General features: G+C 44.3%; 1 protein-coding gene and 1 long non-coding RNA gene across 4 annotated transcripts in view; one reads left to right on the forward strand and one right to left on the reverse strand.

Moving 5' to 3' along the window:
* The window catches only part of MXI1 (MAX interactor 1, dimerization protein), a 54,884-nt gene that overhangs the window by 6,275 nt on the left and 22,041 nt on the right, over window positions 1–26,568 (reverse strand). For both annotated transcript variants that reach the window (XM_054637758.2, XM_054637759.2), the window contains exon 3: window positions 21,488–21,517. In XM_054637758.2, coding sequence (XP_054493733.1) covers window positions 21,488–21,517 — 30 coding nt within the window. The remainder of the gene's footprint in view (window positions 1–21,487; window positions 21,518–26,568) is intronic.
* LOC129123427 (uncharacterized) lies at window positions 442–17,463 on the forward strand. Of its 2 annotated transcripts, XR_013183446.1 has the most exons (3): window positions 454–7,968; window positions 8,829–15,332; window positions 15,965–17,463. It is a non-coding gene; the product is annotated as an uncharacterized LOC129123427 (long non-coding RNA). The 2 variants fall into 2 exon arrangements; XR_008534691.2 differs by lacking the exon at window positions 15,965–17,463 and having other exon boundaries at window positions 442–7,968; window positions 8,829–10,677.

Here is a 26,568-nt window from a genome sequence, read left to right on the forward strand (position 1 = left end):
TGGTCAAAGAGGGGTTTGAAACCAATTTTTGGATATGGCACAGACTTCCTGAATGGCCACACAGGCAAGTCACTGAGTCAGAGGTGTCAGAGCACAGCCACTAAGCTGCAGCATGGAGCAGCATGTGTCTCCTCACAGCACAAGTATCAGCTCCAGCCACACACTTCACCTACAGACCTGCCCAAGTAAAACACACTGATCAAGCAGAGCCCAGATCTGGGGCTCCACCTAACAGCAGAGTGCTACACAGCATCTGCTACAGGCAGGTACCACAGACCTGGAGGCAGCTCCCAGCCCATGGTGAAAATCAAATTATTTGTGTAACAGTAACAAAAGTTTGGGGAATCAACATCCAACCAGTAACAAAGACATCACAGTCCACTCTTGAATGCAGAAAGAAATGGACAACACATCTACAGCCTGAGCTTTGGGCTGATTCTCAGCACTGTGTTTTACCAGGAACTGGGAAGGTGCTGCACCAGGAACTGCAATTCCTGGAACCAGAGATCAGCTTCAGGCAGGAGCAAGCACTGGCTGGATTGCTGAGACAGCGATCAAGGGTGGCACTGATCTGCCACGTCAAAAGCTGGGTTGTGTGCAGACTGAACAAGATCAACCCTGTTAAGCACCTGAAAGCTACAGGCAAAGGTCCAGCCATGTAATAAAACCCCAGACACTTGAAAACCTTCCCATTGTGCCCCAGGATCACAGAGGAGTGAAGAAGGTTACTGCTTGTCCCAGGCTCATGCAGACCATTTTCAGAGAAGCCACTCCTGCACCTGGCTCTGCTGGCTGCTGGCCAAAGGCTGTGGCCTGCAGCAGGGGCGATGGCCTGTGCCAGCACACCAGGCATCAGGAGGGGCCACCTGCCTGGGGTACAAGTGTGGTGTGAGCTGATAAGCTCCCAACGGCTCACAGCACGGCTCGGGCTGGAAGCACACAGCAGGGGCAGGTGGTGTTGGCTGAGCTAAGGCAGGTTTTGAAGAGGTCTGACCAAAGCTGGTACTTCTGTGCTGCCACTGGATTTTCCCCCTATTTTGCACTTCAAGCTGAGCCACACTGGGATGGGAAGGAGCAAACAAGCCTGCAAACTGTCCTGGCATGTGAGCATGTTGCTTTCCTTCAGAGATCCAACTAAACATCTTCCCCAGCTGTCACCCCTCTGCAGCATTCAATACCTTCCTTACTTTTTTATTTTTAAAATCTAACCCAATCACAGTCCCTGACCTCAACTTCCAACAGCCCCAGTGGACCAAGATGGGTTCTTAAACTGCAGAGCACACACTGCAGGTCTGACAGACTGGTGGGTGCATCAGAAATAAAACTCCTGAGCCCTGGGAGCAGATGGAGTCACTGCTCACTGAACTAGATGTTGCACAGAGGGCTATGGTCTAGCTGACAAAATGGTGATCGGTCAAAGGTTGAACTCAATGGTCTTGAAAGTCTTTTCCACTGAAATGACTTTGTGATTCTTTGAAAACCATCACAGAAGACTTAGTTAAAAGACCATTTCAGAGAGAAAGCAATTGCAAAGCCATTAATCTTTTTTATCAAGTCCTGGAGCTGCCCCTGGGCAGCTGTAATTCCCCAGGTCAGGCCATGATGTGAGTGCCTTTTCCCCTTGTTTACCTGGACTCTGCTGCAACGTGGCTTTGACAATGCTGCAGGCTCTTGTTTTCAATGAAAATAGCAGCATTGTGCAGCCTCCAGACAGAGCCAGACGGCTTTCCATGTAAACCACTGGATTATGCCAATATTTGACGCATCTGCCAATATCTAGAAAAACAAGTCTAAAAGCCCATATTGTTATATAACAGAGAAACAAGGCAGGCTTGGTGCAAAGGGCTGCTGCCTCTTGCTCTCTTGATCCTCAGGAAGACAGAGGATGACAGAAGGAGAATTCCAGTTTCAGCAGAGGCCGAAGCTTTTGCATGCTAGCTGCAGGGGAGATGGGAAAAGCTGCAGCCCTTCCTCCTGCCAAAGTGGGAATAAATCAGGCTCTCACAGCAGCATACTGAGCACATTGTAGATGCTTCATGTGTTGAAAGAGAAATCTGTAAAAGATTTGAAAGAAAGGGGCTCTCCACTTTCCCAAGGGCTGAGCCTGGTCCCCTCTTCCTGCTCAGCCTGATGAGAGGGAAAATTCCTGTTTGAGATTCCCATGTTGGGGGGGCATCAGAATGGCCAAAAAGGAGGAAAACACCTGAGAGGTTTCAGGAAGTCAGAGCCAAACACAAGCCCTGTCCCGAAGAGCTGAGGATCACCTTTATCTTGTTTCACCTGGCCACTCTGGCTAGGACAGAGCCCCTCTGTTTGTGCTTCTTTGCCTGTGTGGGGCCAGGAAGAGACTAGAAGCAAGTTTCTCTGGGATGTGGAGGGAAGGAAAGCAAGGATGCCCTCTCTTCTCTACCAGGAGCTGCAATAGGCCAGGAGACTGAAGCAGAAGAAGGATGAAAAAGCCCAGCAGCCCCATAGCCCTTCCAGCAGATTCATAAACTGTAGAAGACTGCATACAGAGGAAGGGATTGCTGGCCCTTGAAATGGCAGCCCCAGTGCTGCTCACTAGGCACCTGCTGTTCTCCCTGCTTTCCCTTTGTGCCTGTGCAAGAGCTTCTGACTGTATTTGGATTATCTGACTGTATCAGGATTATCTACTTCTACCCCCAGCTCCCCTCCAAAGTCCTCTGTCCTGAGCCTGTATCAGAGGGGAGCCTGGCTCTTGCTCTGTGCAGCCCCCCCTTGCACTTGGCTCTGTCTGGCTGCAGAGGGCTGTAATTTCACAGCCTGCTCTCCTCTCCAGCTCCCAATGACATCACCCACTCTGATTATATAAAGCACAGGGAGGAAGCCTTTATTTATGCGTGCTTTTTGCTCACAGCTTCAGCTGTCTCAGTGTACAACACACATGCAAATCCCACTGCAGGAACTGGGCTCTCTTTTGCCTGAATCAAAACTGCACTGCAGAAAAAGGTGTGGGTGCAAAAAAAAGTCTCTGTTTCCTTCCCCCACACCTCTGAATACGTTTTTGAGGAGTTTGGGTAGGAATCAACCTAGCACAACACTCTGCACCATAGCAAGCTGGGCACAAAGCCATCAGCTTCCTCCCTGCTGGGAAGTCCCCAGAGAGCTGAGGGACCTGTGCTGGCAGCTCCAAGCCCTCTGTCTGCTGTTCACAAAGCGGCTACACAGGGGCTGGAAACCTAACCCCCAACAATGCCCAACAGGGTCCCTACAAGGGCCAGCCCAGGGCTGTAAGGCCAGGGAGAGTTTCCCTTGCTGAGCCCAAGCCCCTGTGCAGCCCCTGACAAGGGGTGACCCCCACTGCCTGCTCCATCCTCCTCTGGCCCATGCTGCAGAAACGCTGCAGACACGAGCAATCCCTGAATGTTAACATTGCCAGAGAGACAGCAGCTTCTTTGCCAGAAGTGGTTTGGGATTTGTGCAGGGTCGTTGCCAACTTCCACCATGGGAAGAAGCGATGGAAACTGAGAAAAGAAACTTTCTCTGCTGAGGAGTCAGGCAAACGCACGCACACTCAGCTCTGGAGCAGCAGCTTTATCAGACTCAGCACTATCCCCCCGTCAGACACTGCTGAGAGACTTTGCTGAATCAAGGCCTGAACATCTGCAAAACACACACACAGACACACACACACAAACTCTCTTCCCATCTTTGAAAGATCAAGCCTCCCTCCCAGCAGGAAATGACCAACTCGCCTCCAGCAGCAGTTCAAAATGCTGAATTCTTAATTTTGTATGTTGAAAGAAGGGAGCATCTGAGGGAAAAGAAAAGCATTTCCCAGATATTTTTGTACTTATGCCTCCAGGTCTATAGGGCTTGAATTCAACAGTGGATTTAAGCATGTGCTCAACATTAGGAATATGCTCAAGTTCCACTGATGCTAAATCAGACACTTGATCTTTGTGAGATGTTAAAAAAATAGAAGCAAACCAAAAGAAGCACCAAAAGAACCAGAAGAAGGAGGATCCTAATATGGAGAAGGACATTATCATATGTCTCCTCTTCCCTCAAAGCCTTTTCAAAGTCGAATCTAATTCAACCCTGAAATCAGAAACCACCAACTTTGTTTGATTTCAGAGCCTAACAGATTGTTTAAAAAATTCAGGAGGGATCACTGGTTAAAGAAAGCAATTCCTGGAGAAACACATGTGACCCCACATCAATAATTCAATGTACGGGAATGATTCTGAGATAAAAGTAATGAGAAACACATGCAAAAACCACAGGGCAGGGAAAATAGGCTTTCCTTCTAAAAGCAGTTCACAGGTCAGAGGCTGCTTATCTCCAACAGCCATCATACGACTCGATGTTTTTTCCTTACTCTTGTCCCTGACCCCCAGCCCAGCCCTCTCAGCGAGGTATCCGCTCCCTGCTTTAGCCACGCTTGTCTCCAGAGGTTTTCCCAAGCGCTGGCTGCGGGCTGGAGGAGGCAGGAGCGGGCAGAGCCCGCTGTGTGTCGGTGCTGCAGCGCGTTATGCAACTGCTGCGAGCCCTCCGGGCAGGCAGCAGCGCTGCGGCGGCGCCCGGCCAGGCTGCGATGGATGAGCGGCCAGCCCCGCTCAGCCCGAGCGCGCAGGGCACCACGGACACGGCCTTCAGGAGGAAATCGGACTCACAAATGCACAGCTGAAAGTCAATGTTCTCCACCTGAGCTGTGAAATCGCTCGCAACAAGCCTTGCTTTCAGATTTTAAATCAGGTCTCTCCTGATGATTGTTTTCGTGCCTTTGCTCCCAGTTGGAAGGGGATATTTGCTCATCTTACCCTGTTTCCAGTCAGTTTCTACCGATGGCTCCCTGGCATGTATGAGTATTTGTATTCCAAAAGCTAATAACATCTGCCATAAAAATTAACTGAAAAAAATCCTTCATATTTTTAAATTTTTAGATGTAAAGATCTACCATTTAAAATAAACAAAGAAATGAAAATTTAAGCCCGACAATAAAAAGAGTTGACAACATACTATAAATAGGAATTTAAAGGAACAAAAAAGTTCTACAAGCAACATTTTCAACCTTATCTTAACCATGTCAGGTCTGTCTGCAAAAGTCAGAGATGAACATGCACCCAACTGTGTTCTCAAGTCAAGGCCAAAGGAAAAACAAACTGCAAATGATGAGATCTGTGACCTAACAATGGTAAAACAATAATAGAAATAATTTAAAAAATCCAACCCCAAGGCAATGCAGTTTTTCACAGTCACACAAATCAATGTACCTCTGCCTGGTCACAAGCCATGCACCAGGCAGATAAGGGGTGGCACAGTGAATAAGAAAGCTGAGTTGTGATTCAAGGCCACAAGTGGAAACAAAATACAAACAGCAATGTACTGATGTACTCCACAACTGCAGAGCTTTGTCCAAAGGCCACCTCAGAGACAAAACCAAAACCAGGTACCCTGGGAAAGGGAGCATCTTACCAAGCAACTGAAATACTCAGGAAAAAATGGCTGATTTTGGGGCACAGAAACCCTCCTCCCCATCTGCAACAGAAGCTGCAAGCCTTAAGGTAAGCATAAAGCAAGGTTTTACCTGAAAATGTACTGCCCACACTCTCCACTGTACACTTTGAAAGCGTCCATGCTACAAACCCTGACTGTCCCTGAGCCCTGTGAGGCCTTGCACTGCAGTGTGAGTGTATGGCCACCTTACACAGAAATTACTTCTAGATGGGAAGACTCATCACTGATGTCAACTTTGGAAGAGTTTCAGGTTCTTGGCAAACAGAAGCTGCAAGCCCAACAAACCTTGTGCCAAGTGATGTCTTGCCACCACTGGTCCATTCCAACATGGACCTTTCTAGCCTACTACTGCAGTCTGGAGAAAGACATGCTCCTCCACCTCCCTCTGCATCCCAGAGCTGTCAAAATCTCTGCATTTCCTGGGATCCTTCTGGGTATAAAACTGAATATTGTTGAGAGGCCTCTCCTAATTATGTTATGATTTTGAAGGCAAATTCCTAAATCAAGCAGATCCCAAATAATTATACTAAAGCAACACTATGATTCTGAAGCTGAAGTGATATATCTGGGACTAATTTTATTCACAGCATAACTTCTGGGCCTTTGGGTCCTATTTGTTGCACATCTTGAGGTTTCCTGCTTTGAACTATACGGCTAGAAGACAGAAGCTTTATTTAAATGAATAAAATAATTTCTAAAAAAGAGAGACTACCTATAATCTCATGACTTCCAAAACTAGAAAAGGCAATGTCAAAAACTTTTGAATACTGATGCTCCCAGTAATAAAAATGATGCCATTTTGGAAGGTTCCTCCTCCAGAATGAACTCACAGTTGCTCGGTAACACAACTGCTCATCCTTTCATAACCCCTTTGATCTTCAGAGGCGCTGATGAGACAGGGCTGCTTCAACTCAGTAGAAAAAGATCAAATGCAATAACCTGGGCTTCACAATGAGAAGGTGATGAGAGCAGCATAGGTGGCCATCTGCCCAGCAAAGGAATGGAATCAATCAATGCCTGGCATTTTCTCTCACCCTTTCATTTTCATACAGATCTCACACTGACCTCAGCGCCTGTCCACCACTTTCTCTTCCCAACTCCCAGCTCCTCTTTGTCATTCCTTGCAAGAAACTTGGACATTTATTAAGAGATGTCAAATAGCAACAGATGCTCTGGAGCAGATTTTCCCCTGAATTTATATATTGAGGATCTCCTATTATCAATATTGGTCATTGTCAGAGAGTATTTTAATCCCTGGTGAATATAATTATATTATATTTTAGTGTAGCACAGAAGACAATGTTACCAGCTAAACCCCTTTTAGGCTGAGCTGTGCTCACAACATTCTAAACCCAACAGCCACCACAGGCCACAGATGCTTTACATCATGTTCTCCTTCTGACTTGAGAACACAGCCCAGGTGCTGCCTGTATGGCCACATGTAGGTAAAAATCATTTGCCACCAACTTTTCAATGTGCTGCCAAGCATGCAGGTATTGCAATTTCCTACCCTGGCCATAAGATATGGTGACAATCCTGCATTTGACTATCAGGAAACATGCAAAGAAAGCTGTAAACATCAACAGACAACCCAGGCTGGTTAATTATAAAGCCCAGTCTAATAAAAACTCCATCTTTGTTAAAAGGTGGTTAAAAATAGACCTGCTCTTTAAATAGCCAGCGGTGTCCTGTGCCCTGGTTCTCACTAATACCATTGTAATTATCCTTCTAGGGATACACAGTGTGCTCCAAGCCAAGTCAGTGCAGAGTCCTCCTGCACACTGCCAACATGCCTGCAAAGCAGCTGTGCCATTCATCAGGAACCTGCCTCCTTGCAGAGGAGGCACTAACCTGGTTTGCTGCAATCTATGGATTTTCAGCTTTACTGCTAGAATTAGGTCACCAGCAAAGATAGCCAAGATTTCCCAAACTCTCCAGCTATTCTTGATTATTCTGTTCAGAGGTTTCCTGGCTAAGCACAATGCCTTTGAAATGAAGAGGTGTTTTGGGCTCCTGCAAGGCTTCTGCAGTCAAACTCTGAGAAGCAGAGATGCTCTCATTCCATATCCTTAATGGCCTCTAAAACTGCCAGGCAATGGGAAAGTTCTCCAGCTCAGATCTACTGCCACCAGGTCCTTCCAGCCTCTCCAGAAGAAATCAAAGATGGTGCACACCAGAAAACAGAGGAATTAGCAAGGATCTGCAGGGACCCCTGAAGACCCATGCCTGCACTTGAGCCTGGCAGAACCCGAGGCAGCAGAGAGCTTCCCAGCAGGCAGCTGGAGAGTAGCCAGGGACTGATCTGCTTCATAAGACTGACATTTGTACATCACTGAAAGAGGAAAGGATGCTATTAACTTGTTATTTCAGAAAACATATTGCCTGGTTTTAAAATCATGAGTGGGAAATTTGTCAATATCAAGAATAAATTCTTATCTGGTACTAGAAGTTCTTTTTGTCATTAACATAATTTTTAAAATTACACAGGTAAGTTATACCACTAAGAATTTTTCCATCACATGCATCTATTTTCTGAAGCTTATCTCATGGAAGAAAATTCCTAATGAAAGTATATTCTAAGAATGTAACCATTTGACATACTTGTTTACACAAAATCTTTTATGCCAGAAGGAAAGCATGTGCTCTTCATCTAATATCTCTTCACACTGTCAGAAATATTTAAGGAGTCATCAAATATCTACTGTACCTTTCAGGTATAGAGGGCATACATCTGGAACAAGGGAAGCAGTGCATGTAATTTCACCTTGTAAAATTATTTTAAATTTAACCTCAAACTTCCCAGGGAAAATGAATTACCAACCAAGGTCATTCTTTGATGTATGTTTGGAAAAAAAAGCAGTAGGAAGTAGAACTTGAAACATCCTAGCAGGCCTTTCCCTACTGGACATAAGGATTTTTGCACAGAAAAACCAGCAATACTGTATTTCACGAGGCTAGGAGTTGGCTAACATTAAGTGACAAATGGTTTTAATTCAAATTACCTATACTTGTTACTCAGGAGGGGAGCCTGAACAGAGCACAGCTCCCAGCACATTGACAGCAGGTGAGCCCTGTCCTGAACTCACACATACAGAGGTACCAGCGAAAAAAAAGAGTTTTTGAAAGGAGGCACCAGAGAGTGTGAAAACACACCTTGCCTCCGTTTAGCTGGTGTGATGTGCTAATACAATCTCCTTCTCAATACAGTTCTTCCAAAGAGGAGCCAAGTTTATTGTCTAGAAAATTAAAACAAGATAAACCTCAGGGGGAAAGAACAATACAAACCCCCTGCCTTTCTCTCTCCCTTTAACTGGGCACCTTCCTTATATCTTCTTCCTGTCCTGTAGGAGTGTGTGAAGGCCAAGAGATGCAAGATGGCTCAAACCTCAAACAAGGAAAAAGCATGGAGCTGGCTGCTTGGAAACAACATTCTCTGGGCTGGAAGCAAGAAAAGAATGTATCTGTAAGACATGCAAATTGCTCCATTTGCTTCAGCTCAACTACAAAACTTCTAGTGCTTTCAATTGGGCTCAAAAATCATTATATTAAGCACAGGATGCTCTACCTAGTGAACTTTTGATCAGCTAAAGAAGACTATTATGACCCCTGTCTGGGTCTTCAATGCCACAAATGGATACAAATTTGATTCTCCAAACCAAGAACAGCTGTAGTTGAGTAAACTAACATTTGTAGGAGGATTAGCTGCCTTATGCTTGCTGACCCTGTATTTTCCCAGCAGGAAAAGGGTTAGGACCCCACTTGGAACAAACCAGACACTGAAAGGTTCATGGCTTTTTTTGGAAAGAAAAATTATTTAAAAAGACAAAAAAAAAGAGGGAGGAGCTGGAACACCTACTCCTCTGGTTTAGTGGAAACTGGTTTCCATTTGCTCTGCTATCAGAGCAGTATTAAGAAAATAACAACATGACCTTACAGAAATACCTGCAGCAGCACCACTTTATAATCACAATCCCACCCTCCTTCCCTGCTCTTTTGTAGTGCTTATGTCACTCTCAGGGCCTCATGAACTTAGGCAATATTCATTACTGTTTCACCAATCAGATATTTTATTTTCTATGTTGCATCCCATCCTGGGATGACTCCTTGTTGGTTTCAAAAAACATTACTGTTAAAAATCATAGCTAAAAAACAACAAAAAAGGTAATTTTTCCCAAACATAATTCACCTAGAGAGAGCCTGTGGTGGGTTTCCTCAGCACGAGAGCTGAACTACAAACCAGAAGGAGGAACTTTTTGACTTTCCTAGTGCTGTGCTAGCCAGGAGCTGGCAGAGCTTGCAGGCACTTTCAGGAAGGGCAGAGCAGCAAACCGGAGATGACATTTCCACAAGCAGGAAAGGGCGATGCAGCAGGCAGGACCTTGGAGTGAGAATCAGACCTGTCCACAGACAGCTTGCATGACCCCAGGGAAACCCTGCAGGAACTGAAGCACACACCACTCATCCACAAAATGGTGCTAATCCTAATTCCTTCATACAGTACTGCACAGCTACAGCTACTCCTGGCTTTCAGGAGCTCATGCAGCTCAGCAATGACAAAGGTGTGGGAAGAGCCAAGAGTCTGGGATTCTCTGAAAGCCAATTCATCCAGCTTCCTCTGGTAGTTAATGAGGCTCAGAGTACAACATGGCCACATTTCCCAAAATGGATCAGTAATTCCTCACTACTCCATATATGCAACAAAAATCTGTCTGAGGTCTTCTGTTATCTCTGTCCCAAGAAATTCTCAAGATGGAATTTCAAAGGAGTTTAGTCATAATCAGGAAGACAAGATGAAGGCTGTATTGTTGACACTGCAATCACGCAGTCATAAAGCTTTTTACTTCTTAAAACCCTTTAGTTCTGATGTCCTACTGTTAATCCCATTATGGTTTAGGCCCCATTAAAAAAATATACACCATAGTAGCTCAGACATCACACTATTCTAAAAAACAAACACCTACATAGGATGTTTCCTCTTCTTTCTGTTTTTTAAGTACAAAGGTTACATTGGCTCATTGGTTTTGTGTGGAGGATAGGAAACACTTAACTCTGGGTGCTGGGTTGCCCCAAGCACCACCAGAATTGTAGGGAAGATTATAAGGGTTGGCAAGATTAATAATATTTTTCACTTTAAATAACAGAACAATTAAAAAAGAAGGATCCTTTGAAATGAAAAAATAAAAAATTGCTTAAGCACCTTGTGCAATTTGCTTTTCCTGGATGGCTGAGCGAAAGCACAAGCCAGTGCTGTCTGCACAGAGCTGGGAGCCAGCCTGGAGGGCTTACAGGAGTCCCCTGCTTGTGTACCACAGCCTTCCACTCTGACAGCTGCTGAACACTTCCAGTGTGCCCAGCACACAGTACAAACCCCTTCCCACTCTGCTCTTTCCCCACCATGTGTACTCTGTGCAGAGATCACCACAACACACAACTCAAAGAAGCTCCAAGAGACATTCATGACTCCAGAGTGCCTTCACATGTTTTCCTGAAGTATATGACACTAGATGTAAGATTTTGCTTCTCCTTTCCTTTTGCAATCCCTTCACTGAAATGTATCCCTATATGTGCTTTTTCCAGTGAATACCAAGCCTGTAAGCTGCTCTTCCAAGCCAAGAAAAGTTTAAAAGAGGTCACACCACAGAGAACAGGCTCTGCACATTTCCTAAGAGGGTCATATTACATAGAATATCCATGGGAGATGAAGTGTTCCCATCCAGTTTCCCACTTTTTTTGGCATCGAAGTTGCTCTTTGGGTTAGGTGAAGTGGGAAATGCTTACATTGGAAAAAGAAAAGATCCATTTTATTTGTTCCCCACATTTGCCTATCTCAGCCAGAACTCCTCAGCATACTTTGAGGGTCTAACAGAGTGATTCTTGCTAGGAAAGTTGACTGCTATATTCAGCATTTGGGACTCTTCATATTCACAGAGCCACTCAGCTTTGGATGGCCTTTTTTCTTCCCTTGAACAATGCTGAAATAATGTTCTTCTTAGTCAGATGTTAGACAAAACTTTCTAGCAGTAACCACAGTTAATCAGGGCAATAGGCTGCACTGTTTCCCTATGCAATCCTGCTGACAAATGCTTTTAAGGCCATGCTAGATTGGCACCTGCCAGAAAAGCTTTAGATGGGGCTTATCCTGCCTTGGGATGAGGGCACTAAATGAGTGCTGTAGGCCCCTCTCAGCTCCATCCCTGACAGCTTCAGAAACCACAGACATCTGAAGAACACAGTTTCTTGTTCTCCTTTAGATACTGGGCCTGAGCCAGCTGCAGGGGCACTGAGTCTCCAGAAACCTCTTTGAGAGCAGAAGATCTGCTCCAGAGTGGCAGCTGCAGCTGGCAAAGGGCATTAATGCCATGTGTGTAGGAGCAAGTGGGCAAAGCAAAAGGGAGGATCTCGAGGCCTCTGCAAAGCACTGTTTCCATTAGCAGAATGAGACAGCTCCCTGCAGTGCAGGTTGGCAAGGAAAGACCAGGAGCAAAGCAAACAACAGGAGGGATTGCAGGGAAGAGGAACCCCCCACCCAAACTGCTGAAACCAGCTCACCCCAGCAAGCTCTGCAGTTACACAGCTGCAAACTTGGAAAAGGGCAGACAGCTCTGAGGAGCGCCAGGATCCACTCTATGAGAAACACTGGAAACAAACACACATCAAAGGGAAACACCAAGCTGTATACACAGCTGGGGCTGCTTCCCCTGTTAAAAAGAGAAGGGCACGTAGCTTTTAACTGCAAGCTCTTTGTGAGTGCTTGCACGTAACCGTGCATCTGGGCAAAGGCGCGCACCCGCCCCACGCTCGGCCTCCTGGCATTACCGGGGTGTAGCTCATGAATGCCATTTTCCAAGCTCCATGGAAGATTCCCACACAGCTGGGCAAAACCTGACTGGGCAGCCCACAACTCAACCCACCCCAGGGAACAAGGCCAAATAGGTGGAAATAAAAGACATTGGAGATACAAAGCAACCTCTGTTTTAGCCTCTTATTCCTACAATAAACCTGCTGCACTGCTCCTCCATTTAGAATCAATCATTTGAACGATTTCATTGAGTTTCCAGAAGGAGCAGAACAATTCCCATCTAAGGGCTGGGCTTTGACCATGTGGAATTGTAATTAACTACCCAACTCTTCAGCAGGTTGTGTCTTTATGTACTACTGTCAAGTGTCTCCTGAGAGGAAAATGTGGAGGACACATTGCCCAGAACTTCCTGGGACAGCCAAAGCAATCTCTCCTGCACAGTCCAGCTCTGAGAGAAAGAGGAGATTACCTACACTATAGCAGCACATGGAAATGCTGGTGGCTTCCTCTTGTCATGTCCTGGAACACTCTTGGCTGACCAGGCTCTTCTTCAAGGCTAGTGACAGTCACAGTGGGCTCCTCAGTGCTGATCTCACCTCTGAACCTTCCTGTTCTGTTCCTTTTCTTTCCTGGGATGCTCATAGGGAGATCTTCCCGTACGCAAATAAGCAGCAAAATCAAGTCTGGCATCAACTACCTTTCCACATATCCCTCCTGATGGTTGTATGGCTTTGGCAGCCTTCACCCATGTGGAAGGGTCCTTGCCCTTTTACTACAAACACACCCACTTAATCAGGAGAAGAGCAGTGTCTATCAAATGCCCTCCTTTTGTTTTTGCCTTATTCACTGTCCTGGACAGCAAGGAACCCTTGGCACTGCTCCCCAAATGACTCGGCACAACTACAGCACTGTAGAGACAACCAGAGAGGAGCAACAACTGCCCAAGTGAAGGAGCAAGTATTCACCAGAGAGCCATTAAGAGCTGTGCTTCTAAATGATTCAGATGCTTTTAGATATTCCACCCTGGCTCAGCAACCAGACAACTCAGAGATAGCAGCCTGCACTTGACTTTGCAAGCATGACTAAATTTGTGCAGCTGTTTATGACCTACCATGAGAAAAACCACACCCTTACCATAGGAGCTGCTACCAGTCTGGACCATGTGTGAACTCACTGATACCATGCACAGAGTCTGCTTCTATAAAAGTAATGCTGCCTTTCAAACTCATGTCCTGTTTCCACTGGTGGCTTCATGAATAAGCTTTTCTGTACCAATGCTCCTTTCCCTCAGCCCCTCCTGTGCAGAAACCCTTGTACAGACAGTTACAAGATCATTCTGTAACTGCTACATCCCCTTTCCTGCCTCACCTTTTGTGAGCTGAACATGCTCATTTGCAAAATCTACCATTCACAGCAATCTGTTCTTCATCCTTAGCCTTATAAGCACTGAACTCCCAGGCAAAAAAAAAAAAAAAAGAGAAAAGGCATCCATGCTTTGCAAGAGCTTTTCATTTTCCCCCTAAATAAGTCATGTTGCTTTATGAATGTACTCTCAAAGGTAAATAATTAAGAGGCAAGAGGGACAGAAAATCTTATTACATGGCTAATGGGAAGTGATGCTCAGGCAGCAGTGTACCCATAAAGTATAGCTTCAAAAGGCAGCCCCTAGGCCTTCTTAATGGAACACTGGGCTGAAAACCTGACTCATGCAGGGATTCCTCTGTATTCCTTCAGACTCAGACAAATACAAAATCTTTATCTGAGGTTTAGCCTGCATCTAACAGACTGAAGTCTGTTTCACTTCTGAAAAACAGGATACTCCAATTTTGCACAGGCACTGTAAGGAACAACCACAAAGAGCACTAGGCAGAGATGATCAGTATTTCCACACAAATTCAAACTCCCAAGGACAGAAGGAACACTGGTAGATTACACCATCTACTGCTATGTTCTGCCATAGCCCTGTCCATGTTATCCACTTGTTTCATGTGAGGAAAATTCCTGACCCTTGGTTCTACATTGCTTATTTAATTGTTTTATGGTTCTCTCATGCACTGTTTGGGAAGAAAACTTTGAGGGCTGTTTGCCCACAGTTACACAAACTACTCAGGGTGATCAGCACCATTTGCAGCCAGAGAAGAACCACAGCAATTGCAAGATGAAGCCCTTCACTCCTTTCCCAGACAAGGTTGTGAACACCTGTCACACACTTGCATTCACCATCACAGCATCCAAAACTAGGGGTTAGACCATACTGCTGCCTCCAAAGCAGCCTACACTTTGTGTTCCCCTTCTCTTGCCTTATGGGAGAAGGTACCCAGCAGCACCTCCTGGCCCTGGCCAACACTGAGGGGACAGAAGGACACTGAGAGGGACACAAGCAGTGAGCATGAAGTTTTGAAGGAAGGTGGGAGAGGGGAAACCTGTGTGAAGGAGAGAAAAGGCAAGCAACCAGCCAGAGATGTGGATCAATGAGGCAAAGGACTGGGTCAATGCAACCTTGTCCCTGCTCCTTTTCTCCATCCAGGCACCAGCTCTGTGCATGTTTCTGCTTCTCACCTGGCACAGGCCACACCAGCAGACACCTGGGGTGTCCCATTCTTCCCATGTTCCCTTGCAATATAAGATTAGAGGTTATCCAAGCTGTCATACTTCAGTACATACAGAAAAGAGAACAAAAGCATGTTTCCTTCATTTCCTACCCCACTTCCTTTGGTTATTACAAGCCTGCATGGGCTACATTATTACATGTACCAGATGTAGATCAACACATACAACTTCAACTTCTGCCCCAAGAGTACAAGGTCCTGAAATTTGTCGTTAACAGGTGATCTGTCTCAAAATTATGTTCCTATTACCTCATCTTTCCTACAGCAGAAATTCCCAACTGGCTTTTAGCTAGTAATGCTTTCAGGCCCACGAGCAATGTTAGTCACTTGAACAAGAAAAGTTGTTGCATCAGGACTGCTGGCTCTCAGCACCTCAAAAAGCACCCTGGAAAAAAAAATAGCAAGCCTGCAAAGTCTCCAGAGATCCATTTAGGAGAGAAATGGTAAGTACAGAGCTATGATATGACTGAAAATGGAGCCAGGAAAGCTGAATGCTTGACTTCCTACTTGAGACCAGAGGTCCAAGCTCACTGATTAGAGGGGGCATTTGCCCAGTCTTTGTAATTTTTTGAGGACAGCCATAAATATACAGAACTGGAGAGGGTTCAACCTGAAACAAAACTATGGCAATGCACCCAAGTAGAAATCTGAGGATGCAAGTTTGGGAGGAGATTCAGGAACCACAGCTGGCAATGATGCACTCCAAATCAGACTGGTGACCTCTGATTTGGTGCAGAGACCTGACTGCAGAGAATGTTTCTTTCCAAGATGGGGGTTTCCTCTCAGGTCTCCCTTCTGGGAGGCAGGATGATGAAAGCATTCTCAGCATCAGACCATTATGACAAGGCCAAGCAGATTGTGCTGACAGTTCTTTCTACACCATGGGAGAAAAACATCAAAAAGTGCCCCAAACATGTCTTAGTTAAGAAGGGCTTTGTGATAAATATCTGTTTCTGAAAAATGGCTTATAACAGTGATTTTATTGTGTAACATTGTTGAAACAAAAACATTTTTCTTTGTGACAGTTTATCCAAAATAGTAGTATTGGGTTTTTTTCCTCTTCTTTCTTCAACAGCTATTGGATTCCTAAGGGAGGTGCAGAGATCTGGGAGCAGAAGGGATGACAGGCACGCATACATTCTTCACTGCATCACTTTGAATGAAAAAATAAATCATATTGAAACTAGAAATTCCTATATGAGCAGTACTACAGGATTTGAAATGTAGATCATTTTGTTTCCTTCAAATCTTGGCATAGAGACTAACTGTCCCTTTGCAGCAGCTGTACTCAGAGTTCAGAATGTTCAGCAACCCAGCCAGTGTGAAACAAAGCCTTTGCAGACTTTCAGTTGTAACTGAATCAAAATGCAGCTTCTGCCCAAGGAGGCACTTTGCATGAGCAAGTGTGCTGGTCAGCCTTCCCCAGTGTTACACCAGTGACTGGCAAGTTCTCAGAGCTGTGCAAAGAAATAGCAAAAGGTAGATTGACACTAAATAATGCTGGCTGAGCCTGAACATACCCAGAAAGAACAGCTCTCTGACAGCCTTACTCCAAAAACCACCAGCTTCACCCTCTCAGGTTAAGCAAAAACAGCAACAGCACTGTAATAAGTTATCCAGATCTAAAACAGAGAAACATGCTGCAGCTCTGTTGAAAATTGTTAGTCCCAGCTGAAAACAGAGGCATCTGTCATCCAAACAACAGAGTTGAAGACAGCTAACTACCTCCAGCTCTTGTTCCACATTGGCCTTGGAGACAGGAGAGTTTAGCTACAGTTCCCACAAGGAGCAAGTTGGATCAGTGCATGCTCTGACCTTTGGATGTGTCAAAGAAAGATGCATGCTCAGCTGTGTTGGATACGGTTTGACTGCTGCAAGGAACATCACAGGTTCCAAGTTTTATTAATGAGGAAAACAATATGTACTGTCAACGTTTGCTACATGAAGTTAGCATGAAAACAAAACCCACTCCAGAGAACAAATGAAATTTACTGGATTAGTTTCTTGTTCCAGCTCTCCTGATAAATAGCACTGAACTCAACACCACATTGATTAGCTGGTTCAAGACAAACACTGATCAGATTGCCTTGGCAAGTATATATAGCACTACAAAAGCACAATCATCCTTGTCTATTCAGAGTAGCAAGGATTCACCATACTTTCATTTCCCTTCCTTCTATCTTTCCCAGCCTAGACAGCTTGTCTGCACTATTTAAAAGCTCTACCTTAAAAGCTTTTCCTAAGACATACTCAAAGCCCTTATTCTAAAGAAACAGAACCAAACGGTGCAAATGCTGCAGAGCCTCAGAAGGGCCCCATGTTTCAGTGCAAGCTGACCCAGGTCACTGTTCTCTCCTCAACTTTCAGTAGGGTTTTTTTTTATCTTATCCACTACCTCAGATAGGCAACTGAGCACAACAGTCAGCTTTGGGTGAGAAACCGCCTTGGAAAACCACTCTGCAATAAACAGTCTCTCACGTCAAAGAAAGAATGGGTGAGGAGCCACAAGATGGGGAATTCTGGTAAGAGTCAGGCTAAAAACCACAGTACTTGATCCTTGCTATGTGTTTGTCTTCTTTGCTTCTGATCATGTCAAAAGATATCAGAGAGAAAGGATGTTACACCGCTTCACTCTGTGCTTTTACATGCAACAAACTTTTAGCAACTTGGTTTAGAAGTTTGTCTCCTTTAGACTTTTTCCTTTTTCTTTCTAAATGAAGTACTTTTGCAAAGCCACAAATTCTGCAAGATCTTCAGAAAATTCTATTTTCAGTGATCCTGAGGCCTCTTTACCTCCTTGATCTATCTTTTGTTTGAACTGAATTATTGTTACCGTAAGAAAAATATGCTCTCATAACTCATTCTTTACCCAATTACTCAGCTTTGTTTTCCTTCCTTCTGCTGCATTACAAAGCAATCATCATCAAAACCTAATAGAACAATGTATGATCTACAGAAAAATGCTGGGTGGTTTTTTTTTTGGTTTTATTTTTTATTTTTTTAATCTGATCAACAGCATTACAAAACTCTTTCTTGCTCTGTCAGGAGATGTAACTTTTCTGACAGACATCACCGCTGTATTGGTCTACCAGAACTGCCACTTCACAGAGCAGCAGGATGTCACCTCAGAGCTGTGTGTCTCCCCCTAATACCACACTGACCGCATCCTCCCAACACTGGCATGTGTCTTAAAATGTTCACAGACAACAGCTAACACCACTATCTGTATAACACACAACATTTACCTTTAACCTGGATTTCAGTTGTTATCCTTTTTTAGAAAATATTACACTTGCAAACTTCATCTTTCAGTCACACGCTTTATCTTCTTTTCTTTCAGAAAACAATGAAGAGTGTTGCTTACACATCAGGTTTTTTGGTAGGCGTGTTAAAGGACTAAAAAATATCATTTTAGTTACATATTGCAGCAGATGAGAAGAATGCTGGTTTCTTGTTTAAATGCAAGCTATGACTCATCCTAAGCAGAGATAAACTGAAATACATACCCATTAAATAAAATTTTTCAGTGTGAGGATTAATGACAGATAATAAGTATAAATTAACTTTAATCTTTTACAACAAACGAAGTCCCTTATATAAATGTCACTGCAATCTTTTCAAATTAAAAAACCCAAATCAAAGCCAGAAGAGGAATCATTTAAATATTACAGCAAATGTTTGGTACCAAATCAAACAGCTCCTTAGCAGAACCAGTGGAGTGTTCTGGAGCAAAATATTTTCAAGCAGTAAACCTTAAAAAATTGCTTTAATTTTTTTAAAGTACATTTTTAGGGTGTTTTCTACATTAAAGGGGTACACATTAAAACATCATCAGCTCTGTAATACTGAGTCCAAGTTAAATCACATATTCAGAAAGGAGAAGATCATTTTGTTTCACTAATATTCTCTTGCTACTGCTTAAAACAAACTCTGTGTAATTGTTGAATGGGTTAAACCAAAATTTAACTGAACATAAGAAGACTGCTGTTCACAGACAAGAAGAGAAAAAAACAGAGTCAGAGACCTAATAGTGGACAATTTTGAAAATTATAGTGTGTGTCAATAATGGAGATAACAGTGAGATTCAGAAGGAATAATCTCAAATAATAGGGAAAATGAGCACCTGTCAGCCACAAAGCCATTAGTATCAGGGCTTTTATATTTGCAACAGTTAAGTCTGGAGACACTGACAAACTTAACAACACAGCAAATAAAAAAAGGACCTGGGGAACACAGGAAGCAATCCCCCTCACTCAGAAAACACTGCTGTGGAGTTTGAAAATAAATGCTTCCAGTTTGAAACTCGCTGCCCAAATCACTGGTAATGAACACTGCAAACACAGCAAAGGCATCACAGCATCTAGCTGGGTTTGCAGATGTGAGTAGCTGATCAAGCTACAGCATCTGCATCAAGGGACAGAATCCCAAACCAGGAACATCAGACTCCTGAGCAAAGTTCCCAGATACAGGAGTTGCCTGTACAGAGCACCCAACATGATCAAACTTGTGCCCTTCCCAGAAGGATGAAAACCAAAGGCTTGTAAAACCATGTCTGAGACAGACCTGGAATACAGTGCCCCGGAATGGGAAGCCCTGGAGGAAAGACCTTGCTGAGAAGGCTGATGGTTAGGAATCTTCAGCCTGGAGCAGGTGGGGACTAAGGAGAATAACAGACAAAAGGAGAGGAAGAGAGAGATATTACACCAAATGAAAATGGAAGGACAAATTCTGCAACAAGCAAACACCTTGTCAATATTTAGGAAAAGGAGGCATAAAGGGAAGCTCAAGTAATAACACTCCTCTCGCAAGTAACACTTCCTGACCTGCTAGTCAATAGTTAATCCTTATGGTATCCCCACCTCAGATACTGTAACTGTCCTCAGTAAAAGACAGGGAATCAAGGCAGGAACTTCCTCAACTCACACAGACAAGTGGTACCCAGCACATCCCAATCCCATCAGTTGATAGAGTCCTTAGCTGGACAGTAAGTATGCAACACTGGCTGCTAAGAATTTGAAGTTTTGCTGCCTGCCCTCAGGCTAGAAGAAGATGATCACATATCCATGCAAACTTGGCCAATGTGATAGGACCAGGCTGGTCCAGGGAAAGATGGAGACAGTTCTGCTCTAAAGCTGTACTGAGTAAAAACAGCATTTGCAGTAACAATTAGATATGCAAATAAGCACATTGAAGATTAGTGACGGTTTACTGTTGTCATGGAGAAATAAGCACCTTCAGTTCTGGGTCAGGCCCAAGGACTGCATTTTCTTTCCCTCACTGGTAAATAGAACCAGTGAGAGCACTGGAAAACCCAGGAGCCAACACTCCTCAACACAGCTCAACCAGGGATTGGAAAGGCTGAAGCTCAGGGAGCAACACAACCCAAATAAAAAACCTTCCCTGCATCAACCCAGAGAGATAAGACCATGGCAATTCTGTAGATACTAAAAAATACCAGGAGGGAGAGCACAGGCTGGAAGGAAACACCCACACCATGCAAAGGCCAAGCTGCTTCCCAGCATTGCTGCACAAAGGGGTAGGCAGATGTGGGGGAAACTGAGGCAACACAATTCATGAGGTACTCAGCTACAATTCCCTTGAAGGGGAAGATCTTGTCTGGATGAAAATACACACTTGGCTCAAAGGCTCTGTGTGTCTTTGGCCATCCTCACAGTCCTCCCATCCCTTGTTAAATGATGGCTGCTAAGAGAGGAGGCAATCAACCTATTTAGACTCAGCTTTCCTTCCCACCCTGGGGGTTTCTTCATAGGAGCAGCTGGCCAAAGCACCGCCTTTGTTACAGCAGCCACAAAAAACACAGACACCCACCCTCAGCCCCCCTAAAATCCCACAGAAGAGCCAAGATAAGTTTATAATGGAAACCCTGCCACAACCTTAACTATAGCATCCTGAATGGAAGGCGATAATCTGATCTGTGTGTGAACTGGCTCCCCTTGTCTCAATGGTATTTATCTTACTTTAACTCCTGTTACAAAAGGGTTGAGTCATTAGAAGAGCCAGCCAAGTAACAAAACTGCAGGGCTTGCTAAAACATCAGATTCAAGGATAAACAGGCGCAACCCTAGAACAGGTTAGGAGAGGCTCTGCAGGAGCACAGGTAGCCAGAGCTCCAAGCCTCTGGACAATGGTATTTTCTTCTGTGCTACAGAGACTATGACAGCCCAGTGCAGGGTGGGGGGAGAGGGTGCAGAGCACAGGGCTCTGCCCTTTGCTTCATGGTAACACATAGTACCCAGCGCCCAAGAAACCTGATCCCGTAGCAACCTCATGTATGGAAAGTGCCCCAATCAGATTTCACTGTGTCAGGAGAAGAACAGTATTTACTCTGCATACAGATTAGTCACAAAACTGGGTCACTTCTTGCCTTTTCAGAGAGAGAGAAAAAAAAACCCAACCAAAAACAAAGCTTCTTTTTCAGATCTTTTTGTGTCTTCCCCCCAACTTTTAAAACTACATGATGCAGTGTGGTCACTCACAGCTGTCTAAGCTGATCAAACAGCACCTGCATGAGTAAGGTCAAAACACATTACACTCACCAGGCTTACATTTTTTAGAATTCAGCTCATTAGCTACTTACCGGTTCTTTTCTAGTTCGTTGTGCGTAGACCTGGAAAATAAAAAAAAAATTGGATTAGCCACCTTTGACCTCTGAGCACTGAAGTTCAACTGCTGCAAGCCGTGCACATCCCCACTGGCACATCATACTGCAAAACCAACCAACTACATACATTAAAATCTATAACCTTGCTGACAAGACGTTCCTTCCCTCCAGTGCAAATGCTGGTACCCTTACTGCTAAAGAAAATGTTCCCTAGAGACTTTAATGCACACAAAATCTTAAAGAGAGGCAATGATTAGAATAAGGGACCAGAGCCTGTCACTTCCAGACTCCTGGCACTGCCACCAACTCAATACAGGACTGAAGTTGTTTCTTTGTGCTTTAATTTCTTCATTCACGCTATAAAAATATCAGTACCATCTTCTAATGCAGGAGCTCATAGAGAATTAATTTGTGCATCAAATACATGGGAACCTTCCTTCCAGCAGAACTGGCCCTGTAGGGACAGCCCCTGGAGCCCATCAGCCATCACATGCCGGATTTAGCCAATTTAGCAGAAGCAGACAGGGCCAGCATTTGGGCACAAAATGGGATAGCCAGTAGTGCCCTGTTTGCAAACATCTCTGGCACTGCATAGCACATTTAGGATGCCTGGAAACCCCTTGGGGATGGGAACAGCACTGCCACAACACCAGCATGCAGTGAAGTGACCCATAAAGTGACACTGTGACACTCCACAAAGGAGGGGGCTTTGTCTTTATACCTGCCCACCACACCAAGCACACTGCCAATATTCCTTAATTTGGAGCTTTGCAGCTTGAAAATGAAACCAACTAGAAACAAAAGGGAAACGGGCAAGTTCATTCTCCTTGCCTCTGTGATGATAGAATGAGTGGCAAAAAAAGTTTAAATCCATTCAGGATTTCTAATCTAACCCAGGTAAGGTTGTTGAGGATTATTTAAAAGGATAGCCATTTGTCCAACATTTCTCTTTAACAGAAGGTCACCTTAAAATAAGAGTAAAAAGAACCCAAGAGCTTAATAAAAAGGATCTATTTTCTTTAATTTGGCATCACATTTCTTCCGAAGCTCTGAGAAGATTATCCTCTATCCCCCATCTGGAGAATCCCACAGAGAATTCTACAATTAGGGAACTGAATGGAGGATGTGCTCCAAGGGAAACCCTGTCATAATTAAATGCTTCTCCAAAAAAAAAGGAAGGAGGAGTGCCTAACAGGTGTTAGAACTGCATTGAAAATGATTACTAAACTGTGGATGCCTGCAAAAAACAAGGTAAATGAGCCTTAGCTGACCATGGCTGAGAGCAGAGGAAAAACAAAATGTTAGCATACACCTGTGCAAGCCACCCTGCTCAGCAGGACATGGGATACCCGAAAGGCAAGGCATACTACAGTCATACTCTTCATATTGAGAAAACTCCTGAATTCCCTCCCTAAAGAGGTGGATGCCTTCATTCTAGCTCCCAGGAATCAGAAACATGAACATAAAATTTAGTCAGAAAGTCTCCCAAATCAACCCCCCCCCCCTCACCCCCCCTGAGTCTAAACCAGCAAAATCCTTTGTCCAGGCAACCTGGACCCAAATGAACCCATCAGGACTGAGCTGAGGCCCTTTAGAACCACTGCCCATACATAGTTTGAAACATGCTTATTGTTCTTTTTTACTGTATGCTCCTGCAGGAGACTGTGCACTCTTCTTGGCTATGACATTAGCAGTTATAAGGCCAAAGATATGCAATGGCTTGAATTCCTGTATTATATTGAGCCAATTACCAAGGCCAGCACTGAAAGAACAAAGTTTGGCCCGCTGCTGTGAACAAAATTAAAACAGCAGGTTCTCCTTACTCCTCTCACACAGGAGACTCTTTATTACCTATCTGCCTTCTGATGAACAAGACAACTGAGAGAGGTCACAGGCTTTTCACCAAGTCAGGAAATATTCGCTGTGACTTTTAACCATGTCTGTGGCAAGGAAAAAAAAGCAACCCCCCTAACACCTTCCCACTGAAGCTGAATGGAAATGAAAGAATCTCAGCAGTATTGAATCAATCCTACAGGGAGGCTTCTTCTCTTAGCTGCCTATGTTTTGCTTGGTCTCTGGGACCATCTGGAAAAGTTTTAATTTTTTATTTCACCCAAATTCAGGAAAAAAGTCCAGCACTGCTCCCCACTATCACCATTCACTAATTTAAATTTTCTGTAACAGTTTCCTTTTGCTTGGACAACACAAAAAGGGAAACAATCCTCTCTCTTCTGTTCATTACTCATTTCACTTTCTATAGCTCCTAATCTAAAGATTAGTTTTTACCCCTCATCTTTGGGCAGCACGTGTTACTAAGATTTATTTGGAGTTAAACAAGGACAGTGCTGTCAGTGAAGTGGAAAAAAGTGGAGGAGCCTCTACTGATACAAGTCAGAAAAATAAGTGTCTTAAATAGGTCCAGAAACAAATGTAACTGGATCTCTTTAACTGAGCTGGTTTTATCTCTTAACTGAGAACTTAGAGACTATCAGCAGACTGAAATCAAGGCCTCATCCTGGTGCACTATCACCAGCTTTTTGATGGGTACAGGACGAACACCACAGCTGAAAACTGTCGCCAAAACTCGGGGAACACTCTGGCTGTAGGGCAGCAAGTGACCAGTGTGCTCAGGGTGCCACTGCTGTGCTGCTGCTGACAGTCAGCCACTGCCTGTGCCACCCAGGGAACAAGGACACAAACCAGGGGAATTCACATCCCTGCTGTCAGGTGGGCAGGGCAGGCAGAACCTGCAAAGCTGAAACCAGAGCTGGGCGGGTATGGACACATTCAGAGGGGAAAACAAAAGACCAAGCACATGTACTGGCACTGCTCAAAACAGCAGCTGCAGTTTAAAAGTAGCTCCAGCACAAATCGTCTGCAGGGTCCTCATTTAAAAGTCAGGTTTCTATAGCAGTCATTCTTTAGCAGTCAATTTAAAACACGCAAACTGATAACTACTCCTAAAAACTGAAGAAATGTTATTAAGGAGGAGGATCCTGCTCACTACATTTTGAAAACAGCTTGGAAAAAGATCAAGAATGAGTTTCAGAAGCTTAAGATAAAGGGGCCAAGCAAACAACAACAAAAATAGCAGAGCAGTCCCTGTCTATGCAACAAAAAGTTGAAAGAGGACAAAGTCAAGTTATCCCAATTTACCCCAGATACCTGAAACTGCATACAGAATAGGAAGAAAGAGGGAAGCAGAAATTGTCAGTCATTCTAATTTAAGGTCAAATGCAACAACCTTTTTGTCCAGTTACAGTGATATCCCCTGCAACCTTGCTATCCAACACAGTAACAAGGTGTTGTTGAAACATTAAGCTCCACTGAAGTCCCCCAGTACATGAGAATCTGCAAGTAATTTGCACTTTACCCCATTTTTATTTATTTAAATAAAATTTCTTCTACCATGGCAGAGGCAGCCCAACTTTGTCCAGGCACAGGTAAGGCAACACAACTAACTGCAGCAGAAAGGAACAAGCTCTAAAGAGCATTGAATTCATTTGTCATTGGGCTTTTTACTGTAATTAAAATCACAAAGCTGCCACATGACATTAAACACAGCTGACCTTTCTGGTTTACACATTTATTATTGATAAATGGGCAAATACATGCACTTGCAGAACATCTGCATTTTGGTTTGGGTTCTCAGTGAGGTAACTATTTTCTACTGAGGAGAACACAGTCCTTGAGAGCCCTTGTCCTATGCAATACACAGATGGCATTTAGACCCCATGATCTGTCATCTCTCCTGAACCTGGTTATCTTCCTACCTGAATTTGGCATCAGCTCCTGGCTCCAGAGGAGTCCAGGACTCCAAGAGCTCCATCTGTACCACAATGGATAGATTGTTGTCTCAGAGGGTGCTGCTGGCTACAAGTAAGGGGCTCCTCCAGTACATCCTTAATGCCTACACAGACCCAGTGCTTCTCCTCCAAATTCACTCACCCCACTCAGCTTTATCAAGAGTTTAATAACGAAAGAAATATCCCATAGCTTGTGTAAATTAGAGTACCTGAATCATGTTTAGCAAAACAAGAACATTCATCTGCACACCAGGCCAACTGCTTTCTGTCTTACTTCACTCAGGTTCAGCTATGTCTCCTGCTTATGCATTGTCACACCATATACAATCTCATTCTTCCTCATTTTACAGACCCTTCCCAGCTTCTAGCTCAGCTGACACCCATTCACTGGGCCACTAAATTCCCCTGCAGGAAATGCCTTCCTCCATTACCCAAGCCGAGAATAACCAACCTTTCTGAAACCAGTGAACTACATTACTGCTCTCTTTTATGCAAGTTCTTCCTCAAAAATGACAAAATAAAATAATGGAAAAGAAGGGTGGTCAACAGCTTTTTTACATTTTAAATCCACCTGTGTCCACAAAACAGAACTTACTGGCTGAAGTGTTTTGCCAGTGTTTTGCCAGGGTTCCAAGTGGATCAACACCACAGTAGCCTATGAAGCCAGGGCAGAAGCCAGCCTGGGAAACCCACAAAGAACCTTCAGCACCAGCAGCATGTGAGGCTCCCAGCCCAATGGCAAGACAAATGAAGGCTGCACAAGAGTTAACTCTTCCTACCCAGACAGAGATGCTCAAGGGCTCTTTCTAAGGGAGCTGTGAGCCTTCCTCACCTCTGAGAGGCCCAGAAGTTTGGTCCTCAGAGAGCTGCAGGGGAGCCTTGGGAACACAGCAACTTACTGTACTCAACATTGGCATGAGCTCCTACAGTGAGGAGGAGCAAAATGCAGCTGAACAGAAGATGGCACAGCCAGAGCAGGAGTCCTTCTGCTGCCATCCTTATGCCCTCTGCAAGTAGCAGCCTCAAGTCTAACAAGAACATCACCTCAGTCTTGCATATCAGCAAATCTAACAAAAGGTTTCCTTCCAAGCAGTACCAGAGACAAAAATTATCTTAAGCCATTACTACCTCATGATCCCCTACAGTGTCTGGCCTTGAGGTCCAGAGTAAATTCTTCTCCATGAGGAGTTGAGGTGAGGGGATGGAACAGACTGTTTCACCTTCTCACTGACGTCAGTGGAGATGCACCAG

This window comes from Agelaius phoeniceus, chromosome 9, assembly GCF_051311805.1.
Source record: "Agelaius phoeniceus isolate bAgePho1 chromosome 9, bAgePho1.hap1, whole genome shotgun sequence".
NCBI lineage: Eukaryota > Metazoa > Chordata > Aves > Passeriformes > Icteridae > Agelaius > Agelaius phoeniceus.